Below are 16,325 nucleotides of genomic sequence, written 5' to 3'. Positions count from 1 at the left end.
GCCATCGTCGAATAAATCTTCCTCAACATCGACGTCGACCACCGCCCCGACCCGACACCCCCCTTCGCGACGAATTTTATATCCAGCTCGACTTCGCTTCCTCGTCGACCTGAATTCTCGCAAAAATGGCTACCGAGTTGACCGTCCAGTCGGAACGTGCGTTCCAGAAGCAGCCTCACATCTTCCTCAACTCCAAGACCAAGGCGAAGAGCAAGAAGGTCGGCCAGACCCGGAGATGGTACAAGGATGTCGGTCTCGGATTCCGTACTCCCAAGACTGCCATTGAGGGCAGCTACATTGGTATGAGCGACCTACTCTGAGATTCTGCCGGCGACACCGGATTTTAGACTCGGACACAGAGGCTACGATTACCTGGGTTTGAGGAATGAGGAAACCGCGCGGAATATAAAAAGGCAATCACAAGAATTATGGCGCAGAAAATCTGGGAAGAGAAGGCAGAAAGGGACGATTGCGCGACTGGTTTCGTACCGAAATCCAGTACCGTAGCCTTTATCGCGGAGTTTGGGATTCCTCATCTCCAAAACCCGGGGATCGAATCCTGTTGGCTAGGCGTCGAGGAATATGTACAGATTGCTGATTTGAAACAGACAAGAAGTGCCCCTTCACCGGTATGGTCTCCATTCGTGGTCGTATCCTGACCGGCCGTGTCGTCTCTACCAAGATGCACCGTACCATCATCATCCGTCGTGAATACCTCCACTACGTCCCCAAGTACAACCGTTATGAGAAGAGACACAAGAACCTTGCCGCTCACGTCTCTCCTGCTTTCCGTGTTGAGGAGGGTGACTGGGTCACCGTCGGCCAGTGCCGTCCTCTGAGCAAGACTGTATGTGGAAATCCTCCAAGGAACGGCTCTGCGCGATATTTCCGGCAGCGGTTGATGCTGAAATGGAAATTATCATGGAGCGGTCGTCAATCCACCCTCAGTATCAATCCTGTCTAACTTGTAATCTAATAGGTCCGCTTCAACGTCCTGCGTGTCCTGCCCCGTACCGGCAAGGCCGTCAAGGCATTCAACAAGTTCTAAACGTCGATAATGGATGAAGGGGGTGTTCACTGGAAATCAAAACCTAGGGCAGCGGCGTGACTGGATATAAGCGAAATGATCTGGCGGGTTGGGATTGTTTCAACGATTCTATGTCCCAGGTACCCTCCTGCAGGAAATATCCAATACAAAAAAATTTGATCCTCCTGTGTTACATACAATCTCTACAGCAGACCACGGAATGAGGGATTACCACGCACGGCAGCTTTGGGAATGGAATTTTCTTGTCATGACTTAGAATCTGATTTATTCTGTGCTCGTATCTAACGGCGGGAGGGGACTAGATATTGTCTTGTGTCCTTCACTCTGCTCCTTTGGAAACTGGCCTTCTGGACCCTTCAACAGACCCATCTCGAGCACGCAAACCTGAGAAGTCCTGACGAAGTCTCACTTTAGAAAACGCTTAATCCTCTCGCGATCTGAGGCGAATTGATCCTTGGGTGGATGCTCGGGTGTAGACAGATCAGAAATATCCTTCCCCATGATCGTATCCCCGAGCTCTTCAATTTCTTCTTCGAAGTCATCCAAGAAAATCACGCTGGATTCTCGAGAGAAAGCCTCGATCTCCGTAGGAGTGGATGATTCTTCGGCCAGAGACCAATTTCTGGTAGCGGGATTGTAGAGCTCAATTCGATTGACAGGCCGAGGGTCCGGTGGTGGGATAGATGAGACAGTATGTGCTAGTCGAACTGGACAAGGCGTGCCAATGACAGACTGAAAGTCGTCACTATCATCATCTTCCTCTTCCTTTTCCTCTTCGTCTTCGTCTTCGTCTTCGTCTTCATCTTTGTCTTCCTCTATCTCTTCGAATCTCTCTTCCTCTTCTTCATGCACAACGGTGCCATGCTGAACAAGATGATTTCTTCCAATTTCCTTAGCCAGAGCTGTTCCTGTAGGCCTTGCATCCAAGTTGTCTGGGTATCAGTTGAGGGTTGTTTGACGTAACCAGGTGAAAAACCCAACTTCAAGTCCTTGGAGAAATTCCTGCCAGTCTCCGTGCTTCTGTAGCTGCCATGACTTGAGGATACCCTCACCGACCATCTGATAATATGCCTGGGGCACATTGATCAGGCGGAGTAATTTACCCAAGCTGACACCAGAAGCATGATCCAAATTCATACTGTCGGTCTCGTTGGAAAGAACTGTTCGTAGCTTTCCCCGAACACGTTTACAGGAGGCGATTTTGTCAAGTTGCAGAATTCTGCCGATATCTTCATTCTTGTGCGCAATCTGGATGAGTGTAGTGATCTTGAAAGAGCAAATTATCGCAGGTGTCTGGATCTCTCCCCATATAAGATATTCTCCTACGCCATTATAGCCCCGGATTCGGATCTTGTTCTGCTGTACAAGGGATTTGGCGAAGTACACTGGGCCTGTAAGCTTCCTTGTATCGATGATCGAGACCATAGCTCCTTCCTTTCCCCACAGTGCTCGGTGGATGGGGGCTAGGATAGACTGAAATGTGGAGATGAAGGGGCTTGGATGGCTTGCGATACTGACATGATTCAGGACAACCATCGAATTCTTCCAGGGAAATTTCGTCAGGAAGGAATTTGCTGACCTCAGAGTCAGCAAATAAGCCGGCGATGTACCGCTTCCGAGTATTGATGCCTTGCGAGTCGGCGTTCGACCATCTATATAGAAGCGGCGGAAGGTAATCGCTTCGCAGAGAGCTCAAAGATGTCTGTTGGGCACATTAGCTACCATTACTCGCATATGTTTCTCACGCCTACATTAGGTTCAGCTGCGTCACCTCCTTGGTCCAAGCACCACCAGCAGACCTTTCCACCATGTGTAGTCAGGGGCTGTGCTGATGGTTTCAAGACGTTTACGCTAGGACTATGGCATCCTGACGAGGTATTTTGGTGGTGAACAAAAGTAGCGCTGTGGGGTGTAGAGTTCTCCTATCCATGTTTAGTAAACTTCCCTCCAACATTCATGATTTAACTTACAGAACTTGAGGTTGGAACAACTGGGTCGGAAGTAATGGTCCTGCCAGATTTAGCGGCCCTTGAGCGGTAGTTTGACGTGTCTATATCATCGATTTCCTTCTCAGCAAGGGGGACTCCAAGTGACTGAGCAACATCGATGATTATGTTTTTGATTGGTAACCAATCGTCTTGGTTGAGAGGAGACTTATGGACACGGCCCCAGATAGGATCCCCATGTCGCTTCATGTCCACCCATTGAGTGTTCAATGTTTTGCTAGAAGTTCTCCCATCAGCGAAGCCGCTGTCCTCTAGGTCCCCTTTGTATCTAGCATTGAAGATTTTCTCAAACGCAGTGCCGTCTCGCTCAAAAAATTTATAGAGACAACATAGGAATACTCTCTTGTCATCATTCCAGGACACTTGTGGACGTCTGGTTGAAAAATCAAGCTGCATTTTGAAGTTATTTTTCACGAAGCCTCTGAGATCTTTGACCTAGACAGAAAGTAGGAGTACTGTAGTTCTTGAGTAAGGGACGCAGGAGTAATATTGTGTAAGATGATGAGTAGTAAGAGAGTAGGAACCAACACAAGTGCAAGTATCTCGCAAAGATGATATGAGAGTGAATAAGAGGTGAAGAGAGCGAACCAACATAAGGTAGAGGCTAGACTGAGGACCATTGTAAGGGCTGTAGTGAAGAGAACTCCGTAGTCACAGAGAATTTAGAGAGAGACTGGGGCAGCTGGCTGGGATGGACTAAATGACGGGTATGAGGTGGTCAAAGACTTCATATCCATGAGAGGCAGATCAGAGGAGGGTAACGAATCTGCTCTAACGAAGAAGTGTCCGGCTTTGGTCGAGGTATAGGACAAATGCTGGATGAGGTCTCGCCTCCCATGCCCACTGCCATTTGCCATATTTGATTAACGGTTTTACAATAACAGAGCGAAGTGAATAAACAGTGGCTTGTTCAATTGTGATCAAGGCACTTAAACACAAGCATCAAATGCTGCATGGTTTCGGTCAGTGCTGTGTGAATATATTCATTGATAGGGATATATATATTGAAGAGCTGTACATCGCAAGACTATGTATGCTTGGGAAGTTTTGAGTTGATCAAGTGACTTTATATCTCCATAGAGTGCGTTCATTGTCAGAGTGAAATAATTGATTGAGGCTTTAACTGTTGGTGAGTATACTGGGGGTTATCAAACTGCGTCACAGATATTTACCTGATACGTTGCCAGCGCTAGTCATGTTGCAGTAGTCGGAAAATCATCATCATCTAAGCCAGAAGCTCCACCGCAACTCATTCGTCTACCAAACACCATCGAGCCAACGAGCTCAAGCTCTTGCAGTAAATCAACCACCAGCACCAGGCTCTCCACCGATCTGTGCGATTTAATTCCCTTTAGTATTTATCAGACCCCCTTTTCCGCCTCGATCGAAGGGCTTGTGACCAGTGTCCTCTTATCGCCTTTCCTGACTACTCCGTGAGAACGTGGCGTCGCAGCATGGCTTCTTAAACCACCATGATCAAATTTGGTGCTCATGTACACATGTCGATCTAGAGTCCTTTCAGATACAACTTGCAATACTTCTTTGCTCCGCAGGCACGGTTCTGAAGTCCCAACAACTCCCGCTATTGGGGCCATCGCGGCGGTTCCCTGATTCTTATTATTACCCCCAAGTTCGGTACCTAAACATCGCCGACAATGTCTCAAAATTTTGAGAAATCCGTAAAGGGGGCCACCAAGGTCAAGGTCAGTCAAATGAATTCATTCGGCTCTGCCAATACTCTTGGATGGTCGCTGATACGTTTCTTGATGGACAGCTTGCGGCTCCTAAATCAAAATACATCGAACACATCCTGGTTGCGACCCATACGGGCGAGGCGGGTGTTGCAGAGATATTCAGGACACTGCAATTTCGACTGCGCGATTCAACATGGACGATCGTGTTCAAGGCGCTAATTGTTGTCCATCTTATGATACGAGAGGGGCAATTGGATGCCACTTTACAATACATGGCGGAGAACCCTACCAAGTTAGCAATCAGCGGATACTCAGAAGGTTAGTTGCAAGCTGGGCTTGAATGGACGGAAGCATCTTGACGAATGTGCATGTCCAATGCTGATGGCTCATGCCTGTAGTACAATCACAAGGGCATAACATCCGAAGATACGCCGATTACCTTATGGCGCGCGCAAAAGCGTTCGAAGCCACAAAGACCGATTACGTCCGGAGCGGACAAGGACGAATGAAGCGATTGACAGTTGAAAAGGGTCTACTGAGAGAAACAGAGATTGTTCAGAAGCAGATCAAGGCTTTGTTACGCTGCGACGTGGGTCTTCACCTTACTGTGACTGGTGCTAAATCTGTGACTGACAGTTCGCCATCAGCTTCTGACAGATGAAGTGGAAAACGAAATTACGCTCACGGCCTTCCGGTTGCTTACCTTGGACCTACTGACTCTATACTCGGTCATGAATGAGGGTACAATAAACGTTCTAGGTAGGTTCCTTGTCCCGATGCTTTGTGACTGTATTGACGCGATTGGCCGTTAGAGCATTATTTTGAGATGTCGAGGCCGGACAGCGAGCGGGCTCTAGAGATATACAAGACCTTCACCGCACAGACGGAGGAGGTCGTGAAGTTCCTGGGTGTCGCTAGGCACTTTCAATCTGCAACCAGATTGGAAATACCCAAACTCAAACACGCTTCGACGGACTTGACGCGCCTTCTTGAGGATGATCTCAATGACCCTGATTTCAACATTCGCCGAAGGGAGTATTTGGCTCGAAAAGGCGCAAAGAATGGTGGAGCAGACACTGCGTTGAAGTCCAGTATTACTGGGGGCCCTCAGAATACCAGTAATATGAGTTCTGCCCCGAGCCGCCCACAAACAGAACCGAACCCGCAGAAGAAAACCAATCCTGCGGACTTGATTGACTTTTTCGAACCTATCGAACCCAATCCGCAGCCTACAGCACAACCAACAAATTTCCAGCACCCGTACCAAGCACAGCAGCAACAGCAAACCATGCCCTTCCAGCCAACGGGCTTCCAGCCGCAGCAGACAGGGCTCTATACCCAACAGACGGGCTTCCAGCAACAGCCTCAAGGGGCCTCTTTTGGTCAACCGACCGGCTTTGGAGAACCCTTCCCTCAGCAGAATAATAACCAATTTGGACAAGCACAAGCCCCTCAACCACTCCAGTCTATGCCAACTGGGGCCGGATTCGGCGGCTACTCGGCACAGCCGCAGACATATGGGTTCCAAACCCATCTTAGCCCCATACCGCAAAGCGGTGTCGCGTCATTTTCTCAGCAGCAACAACCCGCATTGGGTGTTCAGCAGCAGCCGCAACAACAATCAACCAATCCTTTTAGGCAGTCAATGTTGATGAGCACACCAACAGGGACTGCTGTGCCGGCGTCTCCGTTGAGCCGTCAAAACACGAACCCTTTTGCCAGACGCCTATCGACGGTGAATCCACAAGTCAGTTCAGGTCCTACTGAAGGGACTCAGAGTCCAGCGCAACAACCACTTCGGCCTCACCGAACAGGGACCAATCCCTTTGCTCGGAGCTCCTCTGTTCCTCCCCAGCAAAGTCAAGGACTGCAGCCTCCAGCCGCAGCACCCTTACGGCCGAATCCAACGGGAAGCACGAATCCCTTCCGACAGAGTGCCTTTGTAAACCAACAAACCGGCCAGGGCTGGCATGTCGGTGGTCAGCAGGGTACCATGGGGGGACTTGAAAAGCTAGAAACAGTGCCAGTCTTTCCACGGCCCGGGATGGCCTAGCATAGCAGGCTGTCCACATTTATAGTCACCGGAAGTGAAGTCTAGATGGCTGACCGGGACATAGCGTATCTTATCGTTTGTTTCTGTGTCTTTATGCGTCCCTCTTTCTGCTGATTACCATATACCTGTATTTCTTGTCCGCATTGTCACTGATTCGTGCATCAAGGCCCCTGATGTTTGTATCATTGAGCGAGTCCGCAGCGCGGGCGCATTTCTCGTTAAGACAAACAGCGCATAGCAGATAATGGAGGACGATATATATAAGTTGGCTTGGAACAGTAAAGTAGAGCATGCAGTTTGGAAAGTCCTGATATGTGTTTGGTTTGGTATGTCCCCAGTATATTGGGACAAAAAGTCATCCCTACCATGAAGGTTCCCAATCAGAAGCTATGTAGTCCCTAGAATCATGATACTCAGAATCACATCATACCACAAAGGTACCTATGTACCTGTCAATGGGCCGACCCTATTCTTGTTACAAATTCTAACTTTCGTGCTATTGGACCCAATACCATGACAAATCTCTCTGGTATGTGAAACGCCAACAGATACCATCCACTCTTTTTACCTACCAATGCTCGCCAATTTATGCGGGACACCTTTGCCTTGGTGGTCCGACGGCATCGCCCTGAGAGCTACTTCAAGGGGGTCGCATTAGCGGTCCCCAACGCATCCGTCTAAGAAGCAGTTGCGGATGGTGGCCAGTTATACGCGATACGAGGTCGTCTTGCTATTAGATTGTCCAAGACGTCCCAAGTCTCATCTCATCAATTGGCGGCCTCCAGCCCGTGTGGAGAGTCGAGATGGTGGAGCAACGAAGCAAGGGAGCAAATGAAGCAAAGACCTCCCACGCCGTATTTCGTATGCAATGCACTTCCAGGCCCAAAGGCCCACAACGCCGGACCGAGTTTTCTTCTTCAGGAATCTGGATGCGTTCGAGATGAGTGCGATGGCCGTACTGCGGATCGTGAGTTTACAGTCTACACGGCCAAGGCTGGCTTATGCAGTCAGAATTAGACCTACAGCGAGCGGACAGTAAAAAAGATCCTAATCTACGGAGTATCTACCTTATAAGATATCCAGTTCGACGGCTAGATTCTGCTGTCAGATCAACCATCCTGCAAGTGGCTAATGGTCATGCAGAAACTCCAAGTTCTCCGCCTCTTAGTGCGTCTGGGATGGGGCAATTGATGGCGACGTTGGATGCAGGGATGCCTGTCGACTTCTGCATCTGGTACTCGATAGTGGCGTTGGTGGCGAGTGTCTGTATATTCTATCTCTGCTTCGGTGTACCGCTTTGACCAGATGCTGAGTAGATACTCCATATAGTGATCAGAAACACTGAGCAGACACGATGCGCTGAAAGTCAAAAGGCCAAGGAGACGCATACCCACACAGTCGGAATGTGGAAACCGGTTCGAGGCTCCAAGAAGCGCCAACAAGGGTGATTCAACCGTCTAAATATGAGAGGTCATCTGTACATGGTGGGGACGCAGAACGGAGACTTGGGAGCCTCAGACTTTCCAACTGTGTACGCCATAGCTACTTTCAAGATAGGTAAAATTCAAATGCATGGTTAATCTACTAATGTTCAGTGCTTGGCTTGAGGTTGCTCGAACCCCTGAGTCATGCATCCTGCACAGTGCACTGTGTCATAGCGATGAACTGACTGAAGCATAGATATCAAACGTTGACGATTGTGTGAGGAAGATAGTAGTGTGATACTCTGATATTGTAGGCTGATGCTTTTTCCAGCTGGTCCTTCAAAGTCTCCGAGACAACAACCATGCAAGCCGCAAGGGGATGGGAAAACACATGGTAAATAACCTACAAGATAGTCTATAACGGTGAATCGAGGATGTGTCTGATCGAAAGCAATCAAAAACATGTGGATTGCGGAGTCGGAATATTTGACACGGGGTCTGATGAATGACAGGACAGTCCTTGAAGACTCCAGTACATCTGTTCACTCCTCATGGCAAGACAGGACGAAAGGTTCAATGCCGAGGCAATACAAGGAGGGAGTAAAAGCAAATGTTGTGCACTTGAGATTGGCTCATGTGTCGGTCGTACAATTTCATAATTATTTTTTACTGACTCTGTATTTTACCTCTATATTCACATCGAATATTCATAATTTTAATGCCGGAATAGAGTCAATACCGGTGCAGGGCTCCACTCGGTCTTCGGCAGCAACAGCATCCGGAGTCTGGCCTCGTGTTTTTGACTCTTCTTATCAGTATCAACCACTTGTTTTCTTTCTTCAAGTTTCTTGGGGTGCTCCATACTCCGTAGTTCTCTGCGCTATTCCGTAGATGTCTTCAAGGCTGGCCACATGCACCGAGACCCACGCCATCGGTTATGGCTTCATACGGAGAACAGGACTTTTCAGCCAGAAGAAATTGTTCCATCGTCATTGTGGTTATCCACGATTAAAATCACAATTTCAATCAAGGGAGAGTAAGCTTGAGCTGGAGAAAAGTAAAAATAAAAGCGAACGAAAAAAAAATGGTTAGAAAAAAAAGACAAAATACCAAATGAAATAATAAACGTGAAAACGAGACGGACAAAGAATGACCCCAAATTGACTGCGCTTACGGAATCATCGCGCTGTCCCCTCCCCCCTCTTCCTTCCATCGACTCATCCACCGCCCTAACAAGTGATCACTTCTTACTGCTACTGGCCTACGACCTCCGTCGCTGGCTGCTTTCTGCAGTCCTGCTCTTCCCACATATATTATTTCTATTATTCTCACCAATATAGTGCAGGTCAAAAGTCCCCGTCCTAATCCTCAGCCCAGTCCACCATTAGGGGAAAAACATGATGAGCTTTTCCTGATAGGGGCAGTGTGCTGACCATTCAGCATTTCCCTTGGCTTTGGGTACCCTGTCCATTTCACCTTGTCACTATCCAACCCATTTCCTCCAATTCTTGTCCCCTCTTGCCAACTCTAGAAACAATGAATAATACACCTGAGGATCATCAGCAAATACTGTGATTGCTGATTGAAGTCCGATGGATGCCAAGAACCCCTATACCCAGCCAACGGCATGTTCTCCTGCCGGCGGCCACGAGCAGGTCTTACCCATGCTAGGTAAACCAGCTGCTTGGGATTCCGCCATTCCTACTACCTCGAATACTTCAGGTGGTACTATCTTTAATAATTATAATTATCCTCATCATCACCACCAACAGCAACAGCCTCAACTTGTCCATCACCCTTTTGTTGCCGTCTCGTCGGCTGGGACAACTACTGTTCCTGCTGTCGCTCCCTCGTCATCCTCCTTATCACATAACCCCGACGAATCCGTAGCTGCAGCATCGCGCTCTGCCGACTCGGATTCAAAAAATCGTCAAGATGTAGGCAAGGGCGCCCTCTCGAAGCTTCGCAAGACTCGCAAAACCACCAATGCGTCCAATGGCCGGTCAACGTTGTTCTGGGTCCATACCGATCCGCAGTCGGTCTCAGAAGGAACGCGAGAAGAGACGCTGAAACGTATTCGCTCCCATGTGATGTCGGAGCACAATCGCAAGAAGAGATTGGAGAACACTAAGCGTTACAAGAGCAAGACATGGAAGCATCTTGCATTTCAGCCTGTTGAGACCACCAGCTCTAATTCCTCCAGCGCAACTGCGGCATCAGCGCCTGCTCCGAGTTCGGCCTCGTCGTCTCCGGCATTCGAACAGAATACTACCACCTCTTCACCCACCATTCCCTCCACACAGCACGACCAACGGGCCGAACAGGAACACGATCAAGGTCAACTACAGATCAAGGAAGAGGAGGGACAATTTGAGCTTGCTGTCACGAAGAGGAATGACAACGTGGAGAGCTACGGCGTCGGTGCGCCTTCACAGACTCAATCAGTCGACCCCGAACAATCAAAATCCTCTCCCCCATGGGATGGATTAGGCCAAGGAGGGAAAGATCCCTTCAATACTTTGCATACGCCTCTCTCGGATAGGATGTACCGACATCTGCAGCACTGTAAGCCAACTCGTCTGAGCTGAGGATGATATTTCTTTGTTAATAGTGGACTTTAGTTTTGTGCAATTTGACCCGCTTGGCATATCCGTTGCAACGACGATTTGCACCGCGGTTACAGGCTCACTGGGCGGCCCTGGTCCAACATGATCCGGCTTCGTTACATGCCTGTATCTGTGTCGCTGCGTCTAATGCCGCCTTAGAGTCCGGGGAGTTTCCACTGGTTGATCCCGCGAAAGCGCAGACGAGCCCGTTGATTTTGGACACCTTTCACCATCGTGGAGAGACGATCCGTCTGGTCAACGAGAGCTTATCGGACCCGCTTAAAGCCTCTAGCGACGAACTCATTGCGGCGGTGTCGATTCTTCTCACAATCGAGGTATGATATGGCCCATTGTCCCGGCTTTCACAACCCTACTGACGAGGGAAAAAGATTGCGTCGGGGAATCCGGACTACTTAAAAATTCATCTGGCGGGGTTACGACAGATGGTTGCTATGAGAAATAGCTTTGCTGACGTGCCACCGGATGTCCGCTTTCAGATATCATGGTGAGTCAAGCCGAGCGAAGTTTTTGGGCCCTGACGCGTATGATTGACCCGAACTAGGACCGACATTCGAGTGGCGTGCATGGCATTCACAAAGCCGATCTTCCCTTTCGTCCGCTACGCTCGTCCCTCTGGGCTTACGCTTATACCCCCTAGCAAAGATCATGCTAGGACTGCATCGCGTTTGATTCAGTTGTTTGAGATACCCGGCGTCTTTGGTGAACCCATGTCCAAGGCGATATACGACCTGACTGAACTAATCTGGTATGCGGAGTGGATCAAAGGCGATCCAAAGTCATCGCAGAGCTTTGACGACGAAACGGAGGATTACTTCAATACAGAAGTGCTCTACGTCGAGTATGCCCTACACACTGACCGATACACGCCGACCGGTGAAACAAAGGGGGACGCAACGATCGAAGGTTGCGTCCGGCTAGCGTGCTTGCTGTTCCACAACTCCACCATATGGGAATTCTACCCGGCGATGGGTCCGGTGTTTTCGAAGCCGATTGTCGGACTCCGAGTCGCACTTGAAACGACGATCCCGGCTGGGTACTTCAACCTGTGTCGGGAATTATTGATCTGGGTTCTGTTTGTGGGGGCTTGCAGCTCGCGGCTCTTGGCCCGCGAGCACACGTTCTTCATGACTGAATTGACTATGGCCGTGAGGAACCAGGGATTCCACTCCTGGCAGGACCTGCGAGAGCTTCTGCTGGGATACTTCTACGTGGATCGCTGTTACTTGACTTCACTGCGCGAGTTGTGGGACGAGATTCACATTGATGCCGATGCCAGTCGGTTGAACCTGTGTTAATATACAACGGACCCTAATGTATGATACAATGATGAGACATGGTATATACCGCATGATTGACGAATACATTGGCTGGACATATGACACATTCTTCACGCATCCGTAGAAGAGTCTCGCACATGGGCAGGTGTCTGGGTAGAGATTCGCAATATGTACCTCCCCCGGAGGCCAAACTAAATATAAGCCGATACTACAGAGAAGGTAGGGGAGAAGCTGACAGGGATCAAGTCCTCCCTTCAACCGACATCCCGATCGCCTAGCCAGATCTAGCCAGGATCGAAACCTGAAGGAGGCCGTACGATCAATAATATACTCCGTTGCACATCCCCGAGTCTAACAACAACATCTGACACACGCATGACGCAACATCCCGTTCATTCCCTGCCCATGATATCGGGTATAACTCGGCCACAGCCCAAAAACCGAGTTTGCGCCGCACCGAGAATTGACCGTATATCTCTAACTCGATCTACACCGCAGCAGACATCTAACATACAACATTGAAGTTCTCAAAATAACATAATAGCGAGCCAAGAAGACTTTGAGTCAGGTAGGGCAGCACCATCAACAATACCAATCAATCGAAAACTAGAAATGAAAACCAGAGAGTGACAAAAAGCTCGAGTCAGCGCGAGTCAACTATTGAAAACCGAGAAATCACCGAACTACTGCTGCTGACCCACACCGGGTCACTACCCCTGCTGCCAGCGAAGAAGAAAAAACAAAAAAAATGCCTCAAGGTAGATTACATATAGGGTGTGGTGCCCAGTTTCAGCCCGAGCTCCTGTTTTGTTCTTGTTCTTTTGTGTTTTGTTTTTTTTTACTATCGTGTTGCTGCTGCGCGAGTCCGTCAAACGTGCTCCGTTGATGGGCTCGACTTGATTAGGTTACTAATTGCCCATATGGGGTATACTTACTAACTGGGTTATACTAACGTTGACTATAAAGCTTGATCTGTTTTGGTGGTGGTAGGTTTTCCTAAAGCTTATTTATGTTGCTCTGATCCATGAGCTGATTTGGCTGACGTTCGTTCCTGTGGCTTCAGTTGATTACTGATGAGGTGGTTTGTTGCAAGTTGAGACTATGCAGCATGTTGACAACCATACCGGCATTGCTAATGCGATTAAGCTGATGCAAAGGCCTGACCATTGGCTTCTGATATGGTCTGGGCCTTCTGCTCGATGGTACTAACTTATAAGGCTGCACTGGCGCAATGACTCGAGTGGACGACCGCGAGCGCTGCTTATACGATACAGTGGACAGCATTATCGTCAACATTTCATTATCGACGGCCAACTAAGTACAGACTGACCTCGCCCATTGTCAAAGACAACAGGCACCATCATTATCCAATCCTGGACGCATTATTTATACCAGCGGTCGGAACCCAACACAAAGCAAAAGGGAAAAACAATATTAAACATGTCCACAAGACCATCTTGATCTGCTGCGGTTTCAGGTCTCTCTTGCTTGGGCCCAGAGTGACCAAGCTCAGACATGAAATAACCTAACAGCAATGATCTTACGAGAATGGGTATCTGAAGTATTAAAAGTCGGGATCGTGCCGTATTGCCGATCCCTCAATCACGCACAGAGACTGATGTACTAGGCGCAACAGGTATAAGCTTCTCTCAGAAGACTGCAGCCTTTTTAATATACGATCGCGCTTAGACGGTCTCGCGCTCGGTCTTGGTTCTCCGTGCCTGTCCGGTAGGAGACCAGGGAAAGTGGGCGACGGGAATGACAAAGAAGCTGTTGCTGCTGTCGGCAATACCGGCCAGGGCGTTGTACCAGGCAGTGAAGGCAGCCAGGAGACCAAAGAAGCCACCGGCCTTGATGACGGGAGGGTTGGGCTTGCCCGCGCTGTCGCGCTGGATGTAGCCGATACCGAGCAGGAGGAAAGCGAGATCGAGGAAGAAGAACAGGAGGAAGAAAGCCACGGTAGATCTCAGGGTGCAGAACAGCAGGATGGTGGTGAAGATGAACCAGCCCTGTGGGTTGTTAGCTGTGGTCGCTGACAAGAGGACAAAACCCGAGCAGAAGATCTCACCATCAGGAACAGGCCGAAAGAGTTGTCAAACATGGAGGTGCTGCCATTGTCGGCCTTGACGAGAGCTGACTCGATGTTGAAGCCACCGGGGGTCAAAACAATAGCGAAGGAGATCCAGAAACCACCATAAGAGGACAGAGCAGTGGCACCAAAAGTGTTACCGATGGCCATTTCCCTGAACTGTGTGAGCGGCCGCGACAACAGTTTACGATCATGGAGTTCGAGCTCCAACGAAGACAGAAAGCACCTACCACATGCCAGCAAGCAACTGAACCAGACCACCATAACCGAAAGCAAGAGCAACAACAATGTTGGGAGCAGTGATGTCGCGAGCACCCATGTTGATGCAGCTCAGAACGAATGTGGTAAGGGCGAAAGCACACAAACCCAGAGGAGCAGGGTTGGCAAACTTGCGCTTCTCAACGGACTTGTACAGACCAGGCTGGAACTCTCCTCCGAAGGGAGGGAGGTTGTACTCGTTGGGATTGGGCTTGGCCAGAGGACCATAGCCAAAGCGAGCAGCGGCCTTGGCCACTTCGTGCTCCTCGTGGGTCATCTGCGAGGTAAGCTGCGGAGCATTGGTATTTTCAGGAGTGCCGTTGATGCTGTTATCCGGACCGACATCCTTTTCAAGGGCTGCGTTCTGCTCGGTAGACATGGTGCTTTGTATGAGAAGTGTCAGATGACCGCAACTAATCGAAATAAAAGTGAAGAATCCAGCTGGCTGGAGTAGTGGAGGATTATAAAAGGTAGGTAGGTGGAAGGGGAGAGAGACCACACAGCACTGCTGGTTGGGAATTGAAAAAGGCAAAATAGAAGCACAGCTATTGAAGACAACCAAAAGGATCCAAAGGATGAGAGAGAGAGAAGAGGAGGAGGAGGAGGATATATGCTGAATATTAATCCTGATGGTACCTCTCTTTTTTTTTGTTTCTTTACTTTTTTTTTTCTCTTTTTCTTTTTTTCCCTTGACTCTCTTCAGGGTTACAGGGAAAATAAAAAAGGAAAAAAGAAAAATATGAACCAGAATAATTTCAAAGAGGCCAGACCAGAGAAGCACGACAAGAACAACAAACGACACGGACAAAAAAAAGGTAGGGGGAGGAAAAAAAAAACAGAGCAACTTACCTGATCGGGATGAAGGGCCGTTAGTAGGGTTTTAGTCCAGGCTAGTCTTAAGCGGAGCAGTGAGGTCGAGGCACCAGCACAGAATCAACTAGTTAGATCGTCTCGTAAGTTGTTGGTTGTAAGCAACCTAGACTAAATTTCAAGACTACTAAATAGTAGATAGTCTGCTCTGGAAAGGATGCGACCCTGGTGGATGAGCACTAACTTTAAGTACTCCGCCCGTCGACGAGGGAATGTGGAGACTGGAGTCTGGAGACTGGAGTCTGGAGACTGGGAGGATGAAATGGAGTGGATGGATGAATGGAAGGAGAGAGGATGAAACCAGGATGGGACCAAAGAAACTACGGTTCTTGATTTCGACGAAAGCCGGGGAAATTGAGTCTTACTGACTTCTCAAGTCTTGGTTTGGAGGAGGTGATGGGCAGCTAGTATTGGATAAGTTGCTGTTGTGGAGATGATGGGTAAGATCAAATAATCGACGTACTTATGCCGAGAAAAAAAAAGGAAAAAAGAAAGAAAAGAAAAAACAATTGTGCAAATAATGTGACTTGCCTTCTTTTTCTTCCGAGGAAAGGAAGAAAAGCGGGGAGGAGATTAACTTTGGAGGCTTGGAGGCTACCTAAGAGCAAGTCGATCAAACATACAAACAATTTTTGTCCAGCAACCTAAGACTAATGGGGAGACGGAAGACTTTCCAGGATTTCTGGGTAAAAGGAAGTTTTTCTTGACCCAGCATGCATCGCTGTGATTGGCTCGACAGAAACTGGCGGGTTGTACATTAGGTACGTATTTCTAAGGTACTATTTGTAATCCCAAGACTGGGGGATTACCTACACAGAAGGGAGTGGAGAGGAATAATCTCCGGGGAAAGAGGCAAATCTGAGAAGATCATCAGAGGAGATTAATAACACCACAGCTGGCAGAGTAGTACGGACAAGAAACATTATTATTCCCGTTCTTCAGTCTACCTTACTCTACGGGGGTTACTTCTGATGAAAGT

At 48.7% G+C, this 16,325-nt stretch overlaps 5 protein-coding genes across 5 annotated transcripts; 3 read left to right on the top strand and 2 right to left on the bottom strand.

Annotated features, from left to right (window-relative positions):
- Positions 1–9: 9 nt before the first annotated feature.
- On the top strand, positions 10–1,048 carry AFUA_2G04130 (40S ribosomal protein uS17; the record flags this gene model as incomplete). The annotated part of the gene is made up of 3 exons (XM_744452.2): positions 10–300; positions 609–847; positions 980–1,048. The coding sequence occupies exons 1-3, from the start codon at positions 126–128 to the stop codon at positions 1,046–1,048; spliced, it is 483 nt and encodes a 160-aa protein (XP_749545.2). The 5' UTR covers positions 10–125.
- A 405-nt stretch (positions 1,049–1,453) lies between these two features.
- Positions 1,454–2,892, bottom strand: AFUA_2G04120 (uncharacterized protein; the record flags this gene model as incomplete). Its single annotated transcript, XM_744451.2, has 3 exons — positions 2,800–2,892; positions 2,025–2,750; positions 1,454–1,964 (listed from the first exon to the last, which is right to left on the bottom strand). Exons 2-3 carry the CDS (start codon positions 2,582–2,584, stop codon positions 1,454–1,456), a joined length of 1,071 nt encoding a protein of 356 aa, XP_749544.1. The 5' UTR covers positions 2,585–2,750; positions 2,800–2,892.
- Positions 2,893–4,291: 1,399 nt separating this feature from the next.
- AFUA_2G04110 (ENTH domain protein) lies at positions 4,292–7,165 on the top strand. Its single transcript, XM_744450.2, has 5 exons — positions 4,292–4,757; positions 4,829–5,066; positions 5,147–5,337; positions 5,396–5,507; positions 5,561–7,165. Exons 1-5 carry the CDS (start codon positions 4,710–4,712, stop codon positions 6,799–6,801), a joined length of 1,830 nt encoding a protein of 609 aa, XP_749543.1. The 5' UTR covers positions 4,292–4,709; the 3' UTR covers positions 6,802–7,165.
- Positions 7,166–9,476: 2,311 nt separating this feature from the next.
- AFUA_2G04095 (uncharacterized protein) lies at positions 9,477–12,280 on the top strand. The gene is made up of 4 exons (XM_744448.2): positions 9,477–10,790; positions 10,847–11,166; positions 11,221–11,336; positions 11,394–12,280. Exons 1-4 carry the CDS (start codon positions 9,818–9,820, stop codon positions 12,145–12,147), a joined length of 2,163 nt encoding a protein of 720 aa, XP_749541.2. The 5' UTR covers positions 9,477–9,817; the 3' UTR covers positions 12,148–12,280.
- A 1,001-nt stretch (positions 12,281–13,281) lies between these two features.
- Positions 13,282–15,302, bottom strand: AFUA_2G04080 (acetate uptake transporter family protein). Its single transcript, XM_744447.2, has 3 exons — positions 14,449–15,302; positions 14,198–14,372; positions 13,282–14,138 (listed from the first exon to the last, which is right to left on the bottom strand). Exons 1-3 carry the CDS (start codon positions 14,853–14,855, stop codon positions 13,815–13,817), a joined length of 906 nt encoding a protein of 301 aa, XP_749540.1. The 5' UTR covers positions 14,856–15,302; the 3' UTR covers positions 13,282–13,814.
- Positions 15,303–16,325: the final 1,023 nt, after the last annotated feature.

The sequence above is a fragment of the Aspergillus fumigatus genome, chromosome 2 (genome assembly GCF_000002655.1).
Source record: "Aspergillus fumigatus Af293 chromosome 2, whole genome shotgun sequence".
Classification (NCBI taxonomy): domain Eukaryota; kingdom Fungi; phylum Ascomycota; class Eurotiomycetes; order Eurotiales; family Aspergillaceae; genus Aspergillus; species Aspergillus fumigatus.
Note: the sequence above shows the minus strand (reverse complement) of the source record. Positions and strands in the feature narration are given on the sequence as shown.